The sequence below is a fragment of the Gambusia affinis genome, linkage group LG09 (genome assembly GCF_019740435.1).
Source record: "Gambusia affinis linkage group LG09, SWU_Gaff_1.0, whole genome shotgun sequence".
Taxonomy (NCBI): Eukaryota; Metazoa; Chordata; class Actinopteri; order Cyprinodontiformes; family Poeciliidae; genus Gambusia; species Gambusia affinis.
In genome coordinates this window covers 21,680,015-21,698,761 of record NC_057876.1, presented here as the reverse complement: position 1 = coordinate 21,698,761, position 18,747 = coordinate 21,680,015, and the positions used below count along the sequence as shown (strand labels likewise).

At 39.2% G+C, this 18,747-nt stretch overlaps 1 protein-coding gene across 6 annotated transcripts in view; it reads left to right on the top strand.

The window, feature by feature from the left end:
* The window catches only part of elf1 (E74-like ETS transcription factor 1), a 59,116-nt gene extending 40,611 nt beyond the window's left edge, over positions 1-18,505 (top strand). For 5 of the 6 annotated variants that reach the window (XM_044126578.1, XM_044126577.1, XM_044126576.1 and 2 more), the window contains 8 exons: positions 2,054-2,372; positions 10,284-10,458; positions 10,885-10,989; positions 12,474-12,635; positions 12,756-12,839; positions 14,647-14,839; positions 15,047-15,388; positions 15,723-18,505. In XM_044126578.1, the coding sequence (XP_043982513.1) occupies positions 2,304-2,372; positions 10,284-10,458; positions 10,885-10,989; positions 12,474-12,635; positions 12,756-12,839; positions 14,647-14,839; positions 15,047-15,388; positions 15,723-16,530 (1,938 nt within the window). In that variant the 5' untranslated portion in view covers positions 2,054-2,303 and the 3' untranslated portion in view covers positions 16,531-18,505. Of the gene's footprint in view, positions 1-2,053; positions 2,373-9,510; positions 9,758-10,283; positions 10,459-10,884; positions 10,990-12,473; positions 12,636-12,755; positions 12,840-14,646; positions 14,840-15,046; positions 15,389-15,722 lie in introns of those variants that run through there. The other variant, XM_044126579.1, reaches the window with a different exon arrangement.
* Positions 18,506-18,747: the final 242 nt, after the last annotated feature.

Here is an 18,747-nt window from a genome sequence, read left to right as displayed (position 1 = left end):
CGCAATAATTTCTTGGACAATAAACGGTCCAGTACAATTTTATCTTGTCGTTTCAGGTCTAACTGTACGTTTTACTTTTACTTCATTTTATTATGAATTATTTATCGCTGCTCTTACTTGAGTACAGTTTCTGGATCCAGTATCTACTGTCACTTTTGTTGTATCACAAAATATTGTGATAAAGTTCATATCATCTACAACTGTCCCCACTTCATGATGATGTTTCACCGAACCGTTTCCTTCGAAATTTAAAAAAGATTTAAAAAACTCAAATAAAGAGAAACGCAAGAAAAAGAATAAGATAGAGATAAGTAATATCTACACAAAATATAAAGTTTTATTCTCATACTGCAAAAATCAACACAAAAAGCAGAGTTGATAATAAGTAGCTACATTTACTTGAGTAACTGGAAAAAATTTACTTTTAGGAATATTTTTATTACTCTGTGTTTTTTACTTGAGAGTAATTTTGTTATTGCTGTAGTATCTCTACTCTCTCTTGATTAAATTTCTGGACTTTCTACCCGCTGTATGAAAAACAAACATGTTTTAATCAGAAATTCACCAGATAAAGACACACCTGCAGTTTGTGTTAAAGTTTTTTATTCAAAGAAACTGATTTGGTTTCTTTTGCCTGATTTTGTAACAAAAATATAAAATTATATTATTTTCATTAAAATACCAACATTTCCACTTGTCTTTACATTTTGGTCCATCTGATGAAGAAATTTTTAAATAGTAAATAATTGATGTTTTGATCACTTACTCAGTACCTCAGTAGATTTTTTTCCGAATACGTTTTCACTCCTGAATCGTTTCTTTGGTGGCGAATTTTTGCTTTTACTTGAGTAAAAATATGTGGAGGCGTTGCTGCTCTGACCGGAGGGAGATGTTTGGCAGCTCTGCTCCCAGTTTCCCTCCCAGTCTGACATCAGAGCCGTTCCCCTGAGGGTCGGCACAGAGGGGCACCGATCTTAAACCCGGACCGCCTCGCCTCTGTCATGTGACCAGAATATCAGAACCTGAGCCTTACGATCCAGAGCGCCTGGCCGTCAGGGTCACACAGTCACCAAATAAAAGCCAACTGTGATTAAATCGAGGCTCTCAAGTTTGAAATATATTAGAGGGAAGAGAAAGTTGGGATCGTGCAGCAAATTATTAGGACTTAAAGTGACTAAACATCCCAAAACAGGCAGAACTGACCAGACTAAAATATCGTTATCTAAGAATGGTTTTGTGCAAAAATGTAATTTTAGTCCATAAATCCATCCTAACCTGTTCAGAGAAGCATAGTAAGTCACCGCTGAGATTGCTGTAGCTTCCTATATCAGCAATTAACACAGGTAGCAGCAATAGCATCACTAAAAAAGTTGTTTTCAGGCAGATTTTTACATTTATTCTGAGATTTAATAGAGCTTTAAAGCTCAAACCAGAGCAGCTGTTCATCCTTCCTGTTACTTGCTGAAAGTCTTGCTCTCTCTCGCTCAATATATTGACACACATATTGACACATGCATATTGTGTCAATATGTCACAAACATGTTGTAAAGAAAAATGTAGATTTAAGTTAAGACATTTTCCCATGTTAGCTTCTACATCTTTCTATAAAGTTAGTTTGTTCTTATTTCAAATGAACTGAGATATTTGCACAATAAACTAAACCAAAATTACTTGCTTAGATATTGTGTTTTTGAAGTGTATTTGCAGTCTTTCTTGACAGTTTTAGTGCAACATTATCTGCAAATTATAGAAATAATTTGCTCCAGATGCTTTTTGGTGAAGATCTTTCACTCTGTCTGCATATTTTAAGCATTTTATCACACAGGAAAACAGGAATCAGAGTGATTTGATTTTTAATTTTTTTTCCTGTGGCTTTGCAGTTTCATAGATAAAAAAAATAGACATAACCCAGATAAGTTTGTTCCTCCTGACCCCCAGTGAGGCCTTCTTAATGCTAAGCTTGTACCGGCCTCTTGTTTCTTGGTGATACTCGACTGATCTGCCATGTTTGCTGACCTTTGCCCTCCCGTGTTTTGTTTTTTTTTGTCTGCAGGTGTAGATGCGTCAGGCGCAGCGGAGTCTGGCCTCTGTGTCAGAGAGGGACGAGGCTCTCCAGTGAAACCTCGACTCTCTCTCACATTCAGCTCGAGCCGCGCCGCATCAGAAAACAGGAAGACACGGAGGCTATTTACCGAGGTGAAGCAGCAGCAGCAGAAAGAGGAGGAGCAGCAGGAGGAGGAGGAGGAGTGATTATCACAGTGGGGACATTTTAGCCTGGTCCCCGCCCTCTGAACTCCTCTGCCATGACGACTGCAGTACAGCCCAGCGAACTGGTGTTTGAATTTTCCAACGGGATAGATGAGATGAATCAGGTATTTTCCATGAATGACTCGGCACTTTAAGTTTTTTTGAAGATTTGTTTGGAGTAAAAACTTGATTATTCATCTGTTTCGCCCCAAACACTTTGACTTTTTCCACAACTTCAACGTATCTCACTGAGATTCTGGGTGACAGACCAACAGAAAGTGAGCCAGTCGTGCAGTAAAAGAAAAAAATGCAAGTGTTAGTTATTTACATTTTTTGTTAATGGAAAATTTGCCGCAACACTTTAAAGTTCCAGCAAATAAAAATACAGAAGTTTTGCTCATTTTTGTAAAATAGTCATTAGTGGATCAACTTTCATTTCACAGATTCCGACTTGGATTCGGGTCGAGATTTTTAACACCTGGATATATGAATGAAATCACCTCCCAGAAGGTGAATCGTTTTCACAGCTGTTCCCTTTTTTTAAATTCAATCCATTCTTTATTCCTTCTAGAAGCCATAAAAATTAAGAAAAAATAAGTTATGATGCTGTTTCATAACCGTTTCAGCATCATGTAGCTGCTGACTGATTCTCTGACCTCCGACAAACAGCAGCTGGATTAATACTGAGGTTAAATCACAGACAGACTCTATTTTCTAATCTTAGTGTCTTTTGAAGGCAGTTCGTTGCACCTGATTCTAGTTTGAGTTATTAGAGTGAAGAGGGCTAAACAATAACATACTGAGTTTTAATTGTAACTTTATTCCACTTTTCTTTGTCAGATAAAAATCCTATAAAATGAAGAAAAGTTTCTGATTGCATTGAGGCCTGTCATTATAACAAATTTTGCTGGATGATAAATTGTCCCAGAACTGATTGGGACGAACGAAAGCGTTGTTATTTTGTGACTATTTTCATGTAATATGATGTTAATAATGGCATAATAACACAAGAACATTTTCTCAAAGATGAGTAAGATTTTAATTCTAATGAGCATTTAACACTGGAACTGGAAGACTTTTTAAATATTGAAAATAAATAAAAAAAACAACAGAAACATAAAATAAAATAAAGTCTCTGTAAACAAAGAATCAGACTGAAAACTTTAGTCATCCAGTTTCTGACAGAAAACAAGTTTTTTCTTGTAAATTTGTGAGTAATTAGGCAGAAATGTACTCCTCCATGCCCACTTTTTGTTTACAATAGCCCTAACACTGCTTTCTTTAAATTTGTCTTTGACTAGCCACTTCCATTTTTAATTTTTTTTAAAACATTTAGATTTGTAAATCATTTAAAAGGTAATGATCAGGTAATGAATCCTCAGCAGATGATTCAATTTTCAGAAAATGTTTTCAGTTATTGTTTTACAATCAGCTGGCGTTTTCTCCCAGCTTTTCCTGTCGCCATCTTGCAGACTAGCATAAGTAGCACCAACTGATGTAAACTGCTTGTTTCATCAGTTCGAAAGGCCAGTAAATAAACACATAAACACAAAAACGAAAGATATCATATCTATAATTACAGTGTGTTTTAGTTAGTTTTACTAACACATGGTCTCGCTCCAGTTAGTTCCCGTTTTTCACCATTAATTACCGTTTTTATTCATTGTTTTTGTTATCTTGTTAGCTTTAGTCGACTGTAACAGCCTTTCTCTGGAGGCTGCTGCTGCTGCTGGGAGCAGAAACGGAGAAACCTGCGGCGGAGTTGGGTTGCGTTGTGCGTGGGAGGCGGCCGGGGTGGGGCTTCAACCTGAACACGGTTGCAGCACAAAGGTTGCCGTTGCATTCACCTGATACACACATTAGCGCCTGTGTGTCTCGTCATTGGAGCGATGAGCTGCATCGGTTGTCTCCTCCCCTCAGCAGAGGCTGGATCCTGTGGAGCAGGCTTGTTTATGTGTGCCAGTATCTGTGTATGTTCATCTAGAGAGACAAGTTGTTACTAGATCCCTGAATAGCGCCGCTTCAGGCCCAACCTGACGGACCAGTTGTGTCGCTGCTTGGAAGGGGCGCAGTAATTCACCTAAAAGGTCTCACGTTGCTCCACTGTGACAGTTTTGTTGTTGGTGGCACCCACTCAGCCTGTTGAGCAAGCGCCTTCGCTCTTTTTTAGCAAGTCATGGTAAAGCATTGAACTTCACCTCTTTCAGGTGGGCTTTGGCTTTGGATGATGGTTTTAAAACCACAGTAAACTCATTATAACTGAGTGAAATCACAGCTTCTGCAATGATTAGCTCTGCTATATTGGATGTGGAAGTCAATGAGTAGCCTCTCCAGACTCAGCATGTGATGAATTTCAGCTTTTGTCATCTTCAGCTGTTCAGTTTTGATCTTATTTTCCTTGATTTTCAAAAAGATTTTCTGTTAAGTAGGGATGTAGCAAGATTTAGTACACTAAATATTAAACTATCGCAATATTTGTCACTGACTTGAAGTCAAAGTGTTCGTTTTTCATCTGGTAACGTTGATTAAAGTTATTATGTTAATATAAAGATGTGTGTTTTAGTAGGGGTTTCTGTAGGCTCTTAAGAAGTTATGATTAATAATCAGACCTTTAAAGGTTTTAAATATGCCTTTATTTTCCATCATAAGTCCTAAATTAATCCATTGGTGATTTTTAAAAAATAGTTTTTCCCTCTCTCTTGTCTTTAAAAACACCACAGTGGCATTTGTCTCTTGTTTTCTATTTTAGTTTTGGTTGAGGAAAATTTACCAGACATGTGATCCTGTCAGCAATTTAAAGTATTCCCTCCAAACACTGAACATACTCTCCTGTTGTTTGTCTATTATATAACTACAAGCTGCACGACGATTGGTTTCAGAAGCATTAAATAAGTTTTCATTGTTTTGAAATTTTCTATCTGGCTGCATTTTGGAGGCTTTAGCAAAGTGACTGATAAAACATCTGTAACTCCAGTGAGAATTATGTGAGCTAAACAGCTTTTTCAATTTTACTAATGAGTCTGAACTTCACTTATAGTGTTTCTGCTGCACAAACTATTTTACACAGTGGGAACGTATTATCGGGCTTTTCTTAATCAGTATATCACCGGAGCCGGATTGGTTTTGCCTGAAGTTGGAAGCCTTGGTAGTCCGTAGCTGGAAATGTTTGATCCTCCTGGTTTATTCTGAGATTTGTGGAGGATTATAGTGCAAGGAGACAGTTTGCCTACGCGAATCATAGTATGTATGTTGATATCTCTGCAAACAGATGTTTTAAAACAGAAAGTTGTTTCTAAGAGCACCTGGACTGGTGGGTTAAAATAAAAAAAGCCTTTTAATGAGAGAAAATGAGCTCACATTATTCTGATTCAAAACTGATGGTAAGCATTTTCACGTCTCATGTGTTGGATGTATGTGGACACCTTTAAACATCAACCGGCATTTTATTACCAACGCAGGACGTACATTTTGAATTCAGTCGCTACGTCCTTTGTCATGTAACTATATTAAAACATAACGCAAAAATTAAAAGCTTAATTTCACATTGTGTTGTTAGGTTCTTCAAACTATTTCTGTAGAAGAAGTTATAGAATTAAAAAGGATCAAATAAGTAATGAAATAGCAAGATTTCAAGCTCCATTTTTACTAGCTTGGGTTTAGCGGTGTTGTGGTTGCTAGGCGACAGGACATACTGGGGGGTAATAGCAGGATTAAATCTGAAGACTTGACCTCCCAATGTCACAGCTACTCACTTTGTTCTTCATGGACCGAGTATTGGAAACACCCAGTGACTGTTTTTCACATTTTCCTTGAGAATAGCTCGATGTTAGCTTGTCTTTGAGAATGAAGCTAACAGCCTAGCTCTGCAGAAGCTAGAAGCTAACAGCTAGCTCTGCAGAAGCTAGAAGCTAACAGCCAGCTCTGCAGAAGCTAGAAGCTAACAGCTAGCTCTGCAGAAGCTAGAAGCTAACAGCTAGCTCTGCAGAAGCTAGAAGCTAACAGCTAGCTCTGCAGAAGCTAGAAGCTAACAGCTAGCTCTGCAGAAGCTAGAAGCTAAGCAGAATTTTGTCATTTTAAAACTTACAAATCTCAAAAACATTATAGTAGTTTATGCTAACATTTCCGTGTGAACTTCTAAATCATCATCACGCTTCCTTTCAAGAGCTTTCAGTAGCTAATGGTTATTTAAACAGGAAAAGGAGCTAGGAAATATAGCAATCATATTAAAGGCTAACATTTTAGCATTTCAAACTTTTTCAAAAATCATTAAGTTTAAGTACAAAAAGTAAAGTTTTTTTAAGACATGCCCTATATGATCTTGATCTCTTAACTGCTAGCTTTAGCCTCCACGACCAACTGGAGAGTTTACAAAATGTTCTCACTGAAGACATTTGACTTTTGAGAAAGGGCGGCTCCAGAACTGCTCCAAATTTCACAATGAGGGTATTGAAAGCTTCAGGCAGTTGAAATCCATTGTGTCGGGGCAGGTAAAGCAGAAGAGGTAAAGGGGTGTGGGGAGAGAAACAGCCTGCTCAGATGATGCTGCTTTCAAAGGCAAAATGGGGAACTCAGAAATGCAAATCAGCCTGATATTTATCACTCCTGTTCCCTCTACTAGAAACAGTATTCAGGCCATTAAAGAGGAAGCAGTAGTTAAAATGTGAATTCTGTTCAGCACAAATTATTTTAGCTGAAACCTTTGTGCTTTCTTCATGTCTTTTCAAAGTGTTGAGGCCAGAGATGCAACAGGAAAGGAAAACATTTAGGACCAAAACAACCTGCAGAGACAGCAGCTCTACATGTCTTCGCCGCTGGGTCAGCGAAATGTTGTGGGATTTGAAGGGAGGAGGTGGTAGATGAGTTGCTGTCTCTGGACCAGTAGGCAAAACACATCTTTATCTCGCTCAAGGACAGAAAACACGAGTTAAGTCAGCCCAAGAAAATGTGGCGGCTTCAACGTCTGGCTATGATGGTGACAAAGATTCCCATTAATGGAAAACATTTCTGATTGAAACTGCAGTCAGAGCAAAAACATGCTTGTTTTTAACCCTCAAAGTTATGGTTGACGTCATTGTTTTTTACAGTAACTATTAAAAATTCTTGGTGAAATACCTGCTTAAAGAGCGCAAACATTTCAAACCGCTAACAATGAGCCGGTCTGTTAGCTTAACCAGTAGTAGAAATGAGTGTACAGGCATGCAGAGGGATGCAACCATTCCTGCCCCCTCCCTCAGCTCCAGGCCTGGACACCTGGTCTGCCCCCGAGGTCCCAGCCAACAATGAACACTTGTGTAAAAAGACAGATACGCCTTTATTCCCACAGCTCCTACAGCACCTTTTTGTCTGTGTGTCTCTCTTAAACCGACCCATCGCTGCAGGAATGCTGCTTTTTATTGATCTTTACTGAGTGGCAGAAGATGGAAAAAAGAAAAATCACATCTATACAAGCTAGAATAGCAGATGTTACTTCACTGTTCTCTGTGTTTAATGTGAGAGCTTTCAGTCCAATGACCTCTTAAAAATCAGTTTCATTTTGTCTTTAGCCATGTGGGTTGGATTATTTTTAATACTTTGTTTCACAATCTTTTGGACACTGAATAAAAACAAAGAAGTTGGCATTCAAACTGAAAAAGGGAAGGATTTCAGCTGAGATTTAAAGTGTACTCTGCTGCCATCTGCTGGGCGTTTTATGGTTCATTCCTCAGATTAGCTTTTCCTTTATATCTACAAATTACATTATATTAAAACAATTATATCCCCAAGAACCTTAGACAGAAACAATTAAACCAAAACAAACGAGCAAAAAGCCTAAAAGATTAAATGATAAACTAAGAAAACAAATGGAAATAAAACTAAAATTCTGGCTAAGATGGTTTATATTTTAAACTTAAACCAAGTATTGAAATTTTGCTACATTAAGTTGTCAATAAGTTGAAAAAACAATAATAAGGTACTTGTTAAAACCATTAGCAGCTCATCATAAAATAAAATTTAAAATAATATGTAATAAATAAGTAAATAGTCAAATACATAACTAAATGTATTATACATATGACTTTAAATAGAAAGGAGAAGTTCAATGAAAAGGTAAAAGTACTTCCATTGTGAGTATGACCGTTGAAAACTAAAACTTAAATGGAAAAAATACATTATAAAATACTCGCCAATGTTGTCAATAAGTAAATATTAAATACACATAGATAAAACAGTATTTATTAAAAGTATGCCTGGCCCAGTAAACAATAAAACAATTAACGCTATGATAAATTAAAATGACCAATAATGTCATCTTGATGATTAATATTTTTTGAAAGGTAATCATTTTGTTTACAGAGACTAAACAATCCATTTTAGTTATTGTTTCTGCTTTATGTGTTGTATTTTTTTTTTGGACATTTAAAATATCTTCCAGCTCCAGTGTTGAGTTTATTAGTATTCGAGAAGAGATTATCAATATATTACTAGAGAATGGTGTTAAAACAACGTTATCGTTCATTGCAAAAAATTTTAGGGGCAATTTATCGTCCAGTAAAATTAGTTGCAGCAGGTCTACTTGCAAGCACTACTACTAGTAATAATAATAATTCATAATAATAATTCAGTTTATAATATTATCTGTTCATGCTCCTCTTCAAATCGCATCTTTCACATTTAGAGCAGAACATGACCCCCTTAATTAAAGAATGGAGTTGCTTTGCCCTCACCAACCAGCCGCCCGGTGGCCGTCCATTCTTGACACGATCCCCGCTGGAGGAGCTCTCAGACGGTGCTTGTCTCCTCAGATGTAGCTCTGCGGTTCGGCCCACCCTCCACCAATTCCCTCGGTCCATCCGCTCCCCCGCTCATCAGGCCTCGCTAAGCCCGAAATGAGACGGCGAGGTTAGAAATCCCAGAGCGTGATGAAGAAGGCGCCCGGCTGCAATTCATATCTGATTCATTAACATTCATTTGGGTGTATATAATTTCTGGGCATAAGATTAGGTTCTCAGACAGCTGGTTCCCGTCTTCTTCACAACGTCCCAGCGGGCCGCTGCAAAACCTCAGAAATGAGCTCTCTTCCATGCTGCGTGCCTCCACATTAGCTCAGGCTGAGTATGAATCCACAACGTCTTACAAAGCAATAAAAGAGGCCAAACTGGTTTAGAACTAGGGATCCAAACAATTAGTTAAAGATTAATTCTCGATTCATGGTTTATTGGACTAAAATGAGCTCAAATCGATTTAGTTTAGGCCTCTTTAATGATGTAGTTTGGCCTCCATCCAGCAGGGGACGCCACTGGTCATCCTTAAGCGGAGCCGTTGATACAAAAGCAAAGATGGCGGCGCTACACCAGAATGGGGAAGATAAACGGTCAAAACAGAGTCCGTTGTGGGGGGGAAAATATACTTTATGCGGTTCTGTTTTGAAATATAAACACTCGACAATCTTTGATTTAGCTGCATTACAGAGCAACGTCAACTTCTTTTTAAAAAATAACTTGCTAATTGCTAAAAATGATGTGCTACGAAGGTGAGATAACCCAGAAACATGATTTCAATAAATCCGGTTGATTCTTTAGGACTGTCATGGAGCAACGTTTTAATATTCTTTTAGGAGCAACCGCAGACATTGTATGAACATCTCTCTAAGGATAAATTAATGTTTCCAATATTTTATTTCTTATTTCTTATTTTTCTATTCAGCATCCTTAGAGGTTCCTGTTTTGTTATATTTTATAAATATGTCTAAATTTAATAATGTGCGAAAACCAAAATTTTTTTATTATTCAGTCAATATTTAATACAAATGATACAAAATAATGTTGAATTTTTTTAAATTTATGAAAAAGTTAGCCCTATGAACTAATTAATTAATAACTTGCCTCCCTAGTTAGAACATCAACCGATGTAATGTTTTATTAACGATGCATAGTGAAGGAATTACTGTTTATTTTGAATCTTTTAATTCACATATATGTGCAAGAGCCCCAGCAGAGTCTCCTGTGTTATAACACCTCATGTCTCATCGTATGTACACCTGTGTTTTCTCTGCGCAGTTGGACGACCCGTCAGTATTCCCAGCCGTGATTGTCGAGCAGGTACCAACCACCGACCTGCTGCAGGTCTACTCGGGCCTGGAGTCGGACGAGGTGACTAACGGCATCATGGTGGACACGACTCTCAGCGTGGTGGAGGGACCATCCATCCTTTCACCAGGAGTGGACCTCTCAGGTAAAGACACATTTCACATAGACTGATAGATGTCAACGATATTTCTCAGCTGTTGTCTAATTTCATAATTTGCAGCTTTTTATTTTGTTGTTTTCGTACTTCATGTTGTAAGTCAGGTTCTACTTGAGTGGTCTCTTAAATCTACATGTCTAACATTTATCAGACCTGGGTATGATTTGGAAAACTGAAGCCATCTTCTGTGATTGATCACATTTTATTAATAACTTTGTAAGGTTGTTTTGGTTTTGGTACCTTATTTCACTTAATATATTTGAAAATGTTTGTATATTCTAATTTATTGCAATAATTACTGGGGCAATTTATTGTCCAGAAAAATTTATTATTGTGACAGACTTAATTATTTCACATGAAGCTTCCAGTTATGTTGCCAACTATTTTGCTGCATTTTTGTCTTTTGATGGACAGAAACGAGAGTTTCCCGTGCCGAAGACAGCATGGAGACAAACGAAGCTGCAGCAGCTCTGCTGAACATGGAGTCTCCAAATAATATTTTGGATGAGAAGCGAATGAGTGAGTTCATTTGTGTTTCTTTTTGGGCTGTAACGATTCATCGAATGATTCGAGTATCTCAAGCCTTAAAATGGAAGTTATCTACCTCGAAGCTTCATTAGATTATGTATTACTATTTAGCGCCATTTGATCTGGCTGGGTAATTATTTGTGTTGCACGATGCTCTCACTTTCGCCAATGAGCTGTTGATGAATGCTAAGTGCTGTTAGCAGCTATGGAGGAAGATGCGCTGCCAAGAAAGAGACACCTCACTGCGTGTGTTGCAAAGCAAAATGGGCGTTTCACAATAGCGATGCTGCAACACCTTGACGGGAAACATTAGAGGTTAGATCGGTCCTAAAAAAAAGTCCAACCTGACAAATTAACTGTAGAGGCCCAAGCCTGAAGTTAGCCACACAATTATTTCAAAATGCTTTCAGTTTAAAATACTTTCAAACCAGACTTTTCTCTCTTTTAGGGCTGCTGTAAACGATTACTTAATGAGTATTCCATTGATTATTATGATTAATTGAGTAATCAAATAAAAAATGTGATAAAGTAAAATATTGCTAAATTCTACCATAGCAGCAGTGTTTATATCGGATATCAACATCGGCCCAATTTTTCATATTTGCGCATCCCTACAATTACTTAACCTGTAACGATAATAGCTCCTTTTTTAAGTTAACCTGGACAAAAACTATACAAAAATCTGACATTTTATTCAATTTAATAATAAATCTGTAAGCTCACAAAGACACTTACAAAAAATGTCTAGAAACCAGTTTTTAGTTCTTGTATTCATCTTCAGTCACTTTAATAGATGAACTCTTTGCCAGCCCTTTTTAGCTTTTGTGTTCATGCCAGCGATGGAATTTGGCTTCTATGTCGTACATAAAAACAAAAATAACAGCTGGACTGCCACAGTGCGTTATGTTGCTAGCACTTAGCAACAACTCAGAGGTGAAAGTGAGAGTGTTGCGCAACATAATCAATCACCTGGCCAGAACACGGCTCGCTAAATAACAAAACATAATTTAACGAAGCTTTGAAGCAAACATTTTTCTCTGAGGAATTTTAACAATCGAATCATTTGAGGAATCGTTACAGCTCTTCGTAGAATAACTTTCCCCTGTTTTAGCTCTTATATAAAATATAGAGATTTTATATGCACCTTATAGTCCGAAAAATACGGTAATTGACAGGAAAGTGGGTAATCAGAGAAGGAGAAGACATGTGGCAAAGGTCGCCAGGCTGGGAATCGAACCTGCGACGTCTGCGTCGAGGACTAAGGCCTCTATATGTGGGCATTGCTGAACCCCTGCGCCACCACAGCACATCCTAGATTTCTTTTACTATCTTAAGTAGCTACTACAGAAGACGATTAATTACTCAATCATCAGTAGATTACTTGATTACTAAAATAGACTACAGCAGCCTTAATTTGTTTCTCTGCTTTATGTAAAACAAGCTGTAATTCTTGTACGTTGTTGCTGTTTGTGCAGTTCACACCTACAACCATCTGCTGGAGTCAGAGATGACGTACACGCCACTCAGGCCGGACCAAATGGACAGCGTTGCCCTTGACATGTCTCTGGATGAAGACACGTCATCCATGGATGAGATTTCTCAAAAGATTCCCTTAAAACCTCAGAAAAAAACCAAAGGTAGGACTTTATTTTTCTAGTTAAGTAATAATTTGTTGCAACAGTTTAGAGTAGAAGGTGATTACATGATCTTGTTGTGGCCTTTGACCTTCTAACATGCTGCTCCTCACATTGAATCAGTGCGAAAGCCCCGGGTAGTGCGTCCCTGCTCTCCAATCACAACCCCTAACTTGCCACTCAGGAAGAAGAGCAAAGAGGGCAAAGGTAAGCCTCACCAACTGGTCCACTTTTCTGTAATGAGCCAATAAAAATCAAGGTCTCTCCTCCTCTTGTGATCGCTTCGATTCCTCCTGTGGAGCGGGCGACCAGCTGCCCTCGGCCCCTGCAGTCCATCTGGGTTGAACCTGAGCGAGTTAATGGATGAGGGGATCGGGTGGTGTTGTGTTTCTCGGGGAAACAGGAGTGATTGCATGCTGGAGGGCACGCTGATGCTTTACTGATAGATGCAGGGGCGATGCCGCTTTGTTTGGGCCGTTCACAACGACACAAACGGGGGGAAGGGGTTTGGGATGCCTGGTTCAGCCGCCCACGAATGCATCACTCTGTCACTTGGTCGGGGATTCAGGTGACTTCTGGGAGTGCTGCTGTTTTTAAACGCAGCCGGCCGCTGAAGTCTGGCAAATTAGAGGAGTCTACATCTGAGCCTGGTATAATTAATTTCCTTCCCAGGCAGACAAATCCCTGTCACAACAATAACTGGAAGAAAAAATCACAAACAAACAAACTGAACATCTAGATAAATAAGGGCTGAAGCAATTAATCGGCTTAGTCGTGAAATAAGTATTGAGTATTTTTGGTTTAGTTTCTAGTTCAGATATCTTATTGCACTTAAAAAAGACTAACATAATTTATAAGTAACTTTAATGTTGGAAAAACGCAGGATTTCAAAAAGTATCCTTATTTTTGTATGACAGGAATGCTAGTAAATGTTATAAGTGAAACAATCTGCCGGTTAAATAGTCCCTTTTGTCCATATTAAAGAATTATGTACTAAAAACAAACTCCTATTTCTTTCTGAAAAGTTACTTTTGGGTTAGTTTTGCTTCATTTCAAGTGTACTAAGAAGATATTTGCACTGGAAACTAGAACAAAAATACTTAATATTTTATGTTTTTGCAGCGTAATTTAGTAATTGATTAATTGTTAACTGGAGAATACAGATTCAAAATAACAAACTCAGAAGTAATAAAGTCGAAATAAACCAAAAAACAGATATTTTGCATTTGAAAATCAAAAAACTTTGTAAACAAGTAACATGTAAACAAGCTTATGAATTCATATTCCATGCTCTTTTTTTGTAATATGCAAATATTTTTTCAAAAATAAAAAACTAATTTGATCACAAAAAAAAGCAAAAAATCTGCAGAATGTTTTTATTTGATTAATTGTCTAAATCACGTGTCAAACTCAAATCCGGCCCGCCGTAGATCTTTATGTGGCCCTATAAACTCTGAATTACATCAAAAAGTCCCTCCAGTTTTTCATAAATATGCAAAATTCACACAAAATCAACAATCCCCACAATTTTACTGCAAATTTTTCTCAAAATTGGTGAAAAACATTGAGTTCAGGTGACTGCTGCTTCAGCCTTACTTGATGTCAAGTTATAGTCTCTGATTGATAAGGCGATTAATTAAAAGTCTCATTTAAAGTTGTACATTATCTCAAATATCGTAAAAATTCCTTACAATTATTTCTAAATTAGCACCACAAAATCTGTGATTCTGATTGCAAAAAATCAGCGTGGAAAGATGTTCAATATTATTTAATCTTAAGAATCACTTATTGAATAGTGAAACAGTTATTTATTGATATTTTAACAGTTTATCAATACATTCTGGATCAACCGGCCCTTTAAGAACATTCAGGTTTTTGATACGGCCCTAATTGAAAATGAGTTTGACGCCCTGATCTAAATAAGAGACAAAATAAACACTAGTGCTGATTGAAAGCTTGAATCTGTGCCTGCATGTTGTAACCATGGACTCAAATTAGCCTCCTTAATTTGCAGGCAACACCATCTACCTGTGGGAATTCCTCCTGGCTTTGCTGCAGGATAAAAACACCTGTCCCAAATACATCAAGTGGACGCAGCGTGAAAAAGGCATCTTTAAGCTGGTGGACTCCAAGGCTGTTTCAAAGCTTTGGGGCAAGCACAAGAACAAGCCCGACATGAACTATGAGACCATGGGGAGGGCTCTCAGGTGAGAGCAGAATACCAATGAGCCAATGTGACATTATCATGCACACAAACTCTCATCCAGCATTTAACCTTGAAGACACTGTTTCCACTGATGTGTTCTTATTAACACGCTGGAACGGCGGCTTAAATTTTCATGAGAGTCGTTAAACTTTAATCGCGATAATGTCAATAATTGGTTGAACGGACTCTCGCCTACTTCCTCCCCCAGGTACTACTATCAGAGAGGCATCCTCGCCAAAGTGGAGGGGCAGCGGCTGGTCTACCAGTTCAAAGAGATGCCCTCTGACCTGGTGGTGATCGACGACGAAGAGGCGGGGTCTGACGCCAACGCCGGCTACGAGAGCCAGAGGGCTTCCAACGGGCGGGGCGTGGTCCGCGGAGGGTCCAAAGGCCACGGCAGGGCGCAGCATGTGTCGCTGAAGCCGATGAAGAAAGAGCCCAGAGACGAATGTCTGTACCGGGAGGCTGACGGAGGACAGGCGGAGCAGCTGCTCCATGTTTTACAGGAGAGCCAGGCGCACGGCGTTCAGGACGCAGCGCACGCCGTCAGGTAGGAGAGCCGCTCACTGACTGTACACACAGACCACAGTCAATAATCAATGAATCAATTAATCACAGGATGAATTAAAACAAGCTCAGTCATTTCCATTGGCATCATTTTTTGTTTTTCTCTTTCTTTTTAGCTTCTCCTGGTTCAAATTCTGTAAAAAGGAAAATTTTAATTAATCCCTTTTTACTATCTGATTGTTAATTGAATAATCTAAAGTAATGAACAGATAAACCTTTCGCTGTTTGATTACTCGGGTTTTTAAAGGTTGTCCTGATATTTTTCATGGAGGAAAAACCCAGATAAATATTGAGTTTTAATCATTTTGTGTCCTCAGGACCATCAGCAGCCCCGTGTCGTTACCGATGGTTCTGACCTCCTCCGGCTCGCTCCAGTCGGTTCCCCTCACCGTTCTGGCTAACGGCAACTCCAGCCACTCCTCGCCTCCTCGGGTCATCCTCCACACCGTTCCCTCCGCCGCGGGGGGCAAAGACGTGCTCACCATCCAGACGGCGTCTCTTGCTGGCGGCGCCGCCGGCCTGCATGACGGCCTCCCGCAGCAGCTCCTGGTCACCAGTCTGGGCTCCTCCGCCATTTCCTCCTCCTCGGGCTCGTCCTGCTCCTCCCCTTCGGGAGTCATCAGCTCCGCCGGCTCGGGCCTCAACGGCCTGCCCCGCCTCGTCACCATCAACACCAGCGGCGGGCACGCCATGGTGGCGCAGCAGCCGGGCACCGTCATCGCCACGGTGCTGAAGTCCAGCGATCTGTCGGCGCTGCAGGTCAAAGAGGAGATGCTGGACTCCAGCTACTTCCAGTCGATGGTGAACGGCGACCCGTCGCTGGCGGCGCACACGTTCGACAAGGAGGAGATGGAGGCCGGCGAGGCGGAGCTGCAGTACAGGACTGTGATCATCGATACCAGTCAAAGCCAAGCCCAGGCGCCGGCGAGCGAACCTTTAATAAATGGACGTTACTCCCAGAGCAGCAGCCCCGGCGAGGGCTTGACCCCGGTGGAGGAGCTGGAGGTTCGCGGGGAAATGTCTCTGCAGCCGGAGCCGGGCGTCAAAACCCTGCAGGAGCTGCCGCTCTCCGTCCAGCTGCCTGCAAACTTTATCCAGATAAAAAGTGAGCCTGCAGAGGCTTAGGACTGCCGGACTCTTTCAAAACACAAAAAAATCAAATTTATTTTGACCACAGACTCAATATTTTCCTTTTCCTACCACAACGATCTGATTCGGACATCAGAAGTGAGGGAACTTGCAGCATGTTGCTCTTAAAAGTCGGTCAGTTCAGCCTCAGGATTTATTGTTTACTCTCATGTTATGTGACCATGTGCCTAATTTCAAAAGATCTAGGGAGCGATTAGCGTTTTTTTTTAACAAGTTAGCTTTCACAAAAAGGATTATTCCATGTAGATAAAAACTTCCACAAATCCAAACGTGGGATCAATGTCTACGATGAAAAACGTGCCAGTCAAGTTTTTGTTTTTGTTTCGTAACCTTTGCATCTCATCGGACTATCAGAGGACAACAAACCAAAAACCAGGACTGAATGCCAAACGGTGCAACAAGAAGGGACGCCTGACGCAGTTTAAGTAAAGAGTGCCTTATGAGATGTTTGCAGAAAGAATTACTGTTTATTTTAAAGACAAAGAAGTTAATATTCATTTATTTTGAAACAGACAGAGTAGGTGTGCATCTATCTGCTCTGTCAGCCCTGCATTAAAACACTGTTAACATGTAAAAGGGCATTTTTCTGAGTGGAGCTGCAGACCGGAGGGCACAGCAGGAACAGCAGAATAAAAGTGATTTATTTCCATTTCTCCCTCTGATGCTCCAAGGTTTAAGTCCTGTTTATGTAAAACAATATATATATGAATCTATAAATATATATATATATACTGTATGTAGACGTATAATATGCAATTGAGATTCAATTTTAAGGCCACAACAAATTTATTTATTTTATTAATTCCTAAATTCTGTAAAGAAAAGGCACATTCGTTTTATTTTTACGTGTAAACCTGAGGGAAGATGAAAGAGAAGATACAGGAAGCTTAAATTACTTTTTTTCTTTTTGTATAGCTTTCGATATAATCAGCTTTTTTTTAGTGTTTTTTTTTTTATTTCTGGTCTTAAAAGCTCAGCGCAGCGTCATTATTCTGCTGCTGTGAATATTTCTGTTAAACATTTATTGAATGAGCTTTTTGTTCCCTCTTTTCAGCGGATATACTTCTCTCCTTTTTCCAGCAGTCAAGGCTGTGCTTTCAGGACTATTGGATTTTTTTATTACACAGAGTATCAAGTGTATCAGTCAATACTGATTTTCTGCTTAGAATCTAAAGTTTCTACATTTGTTAGGAACAAAAAAACCCGACGTATTTCTCCCTTTTTTTGTGTCTTTGGTCAGAGGAAGTTTGTGCCTTCTTCTTCTTTTTCTGTCCTGTTTGGTTAAGAACTCCCTTGTTTCTGTTGGGGATGAAGCCATATTGATCCCGAGTCGCGTCGCGGCCCAATCGGTTGTTTTTCCCGGCTGAGCCGCTGAGTGAGGAGAAACTCGGACCACCTGACCTCCATCGTCTGCTTTACAAACTCACCAGAGCCAAAGAGGTTCACATCCTGCAGGCATTCTGAATGTAAAACACGCTGGCACAAAAACGTTTTGACAATCAATAAATACACTGGGTTATATTTGCATTAAAATCTGACTTTCTGTTAGGATTATCTTCATATGTATTCTTGTCTTGTTTTTTTTTCCTGAAGCACTGTTGTCTGTGAATTGTTGAGGTATGTCCACTGCATTTTGTTTTGTTGCTTCTGTTGTCTTGGGTTGTCAACGGCCTCCTTTTATGCTGAACTTAGACTAGATTTTTAAGAAAAAGTCAAATGCTAATTAAAAAGAAAATCTCTGCATAATTTGCTGCCGTTTTATTTTCTGCAAGAGAAGTAATTTTAAAAATGGTGGAAGCCTGAGATAAAATGTCACTAAAACAGGACAAAACTTTAACAAAACTATATTTTACTAGCTGCATTTCAAACAAACGCATAATTGCACAATATGACATATTGAAAATAAATTTGCTTAATGAAAATGTCTTCCGAATAAAAAAACTTGTAATTATCACGTTTTGGCTTTTCGGTCTCATCAATAGTTTTTTTTTAAAGCAAAATATTTGCAATAGAAATGCAGCTGTTGTCACATGTATGACAATCTGTGAAACAAAGGTAGCTCCTCTTCTCTCAGTGCTAACTAGAAACAACCAATCAGAGGCAGGGGTCAGTTCTTAACACCAATCAAAATCTCATGTGGTGTTGCAGCTGGCGTAGCATGTTGTGAATGCTAAAGCTAGTTAGCATGACCAC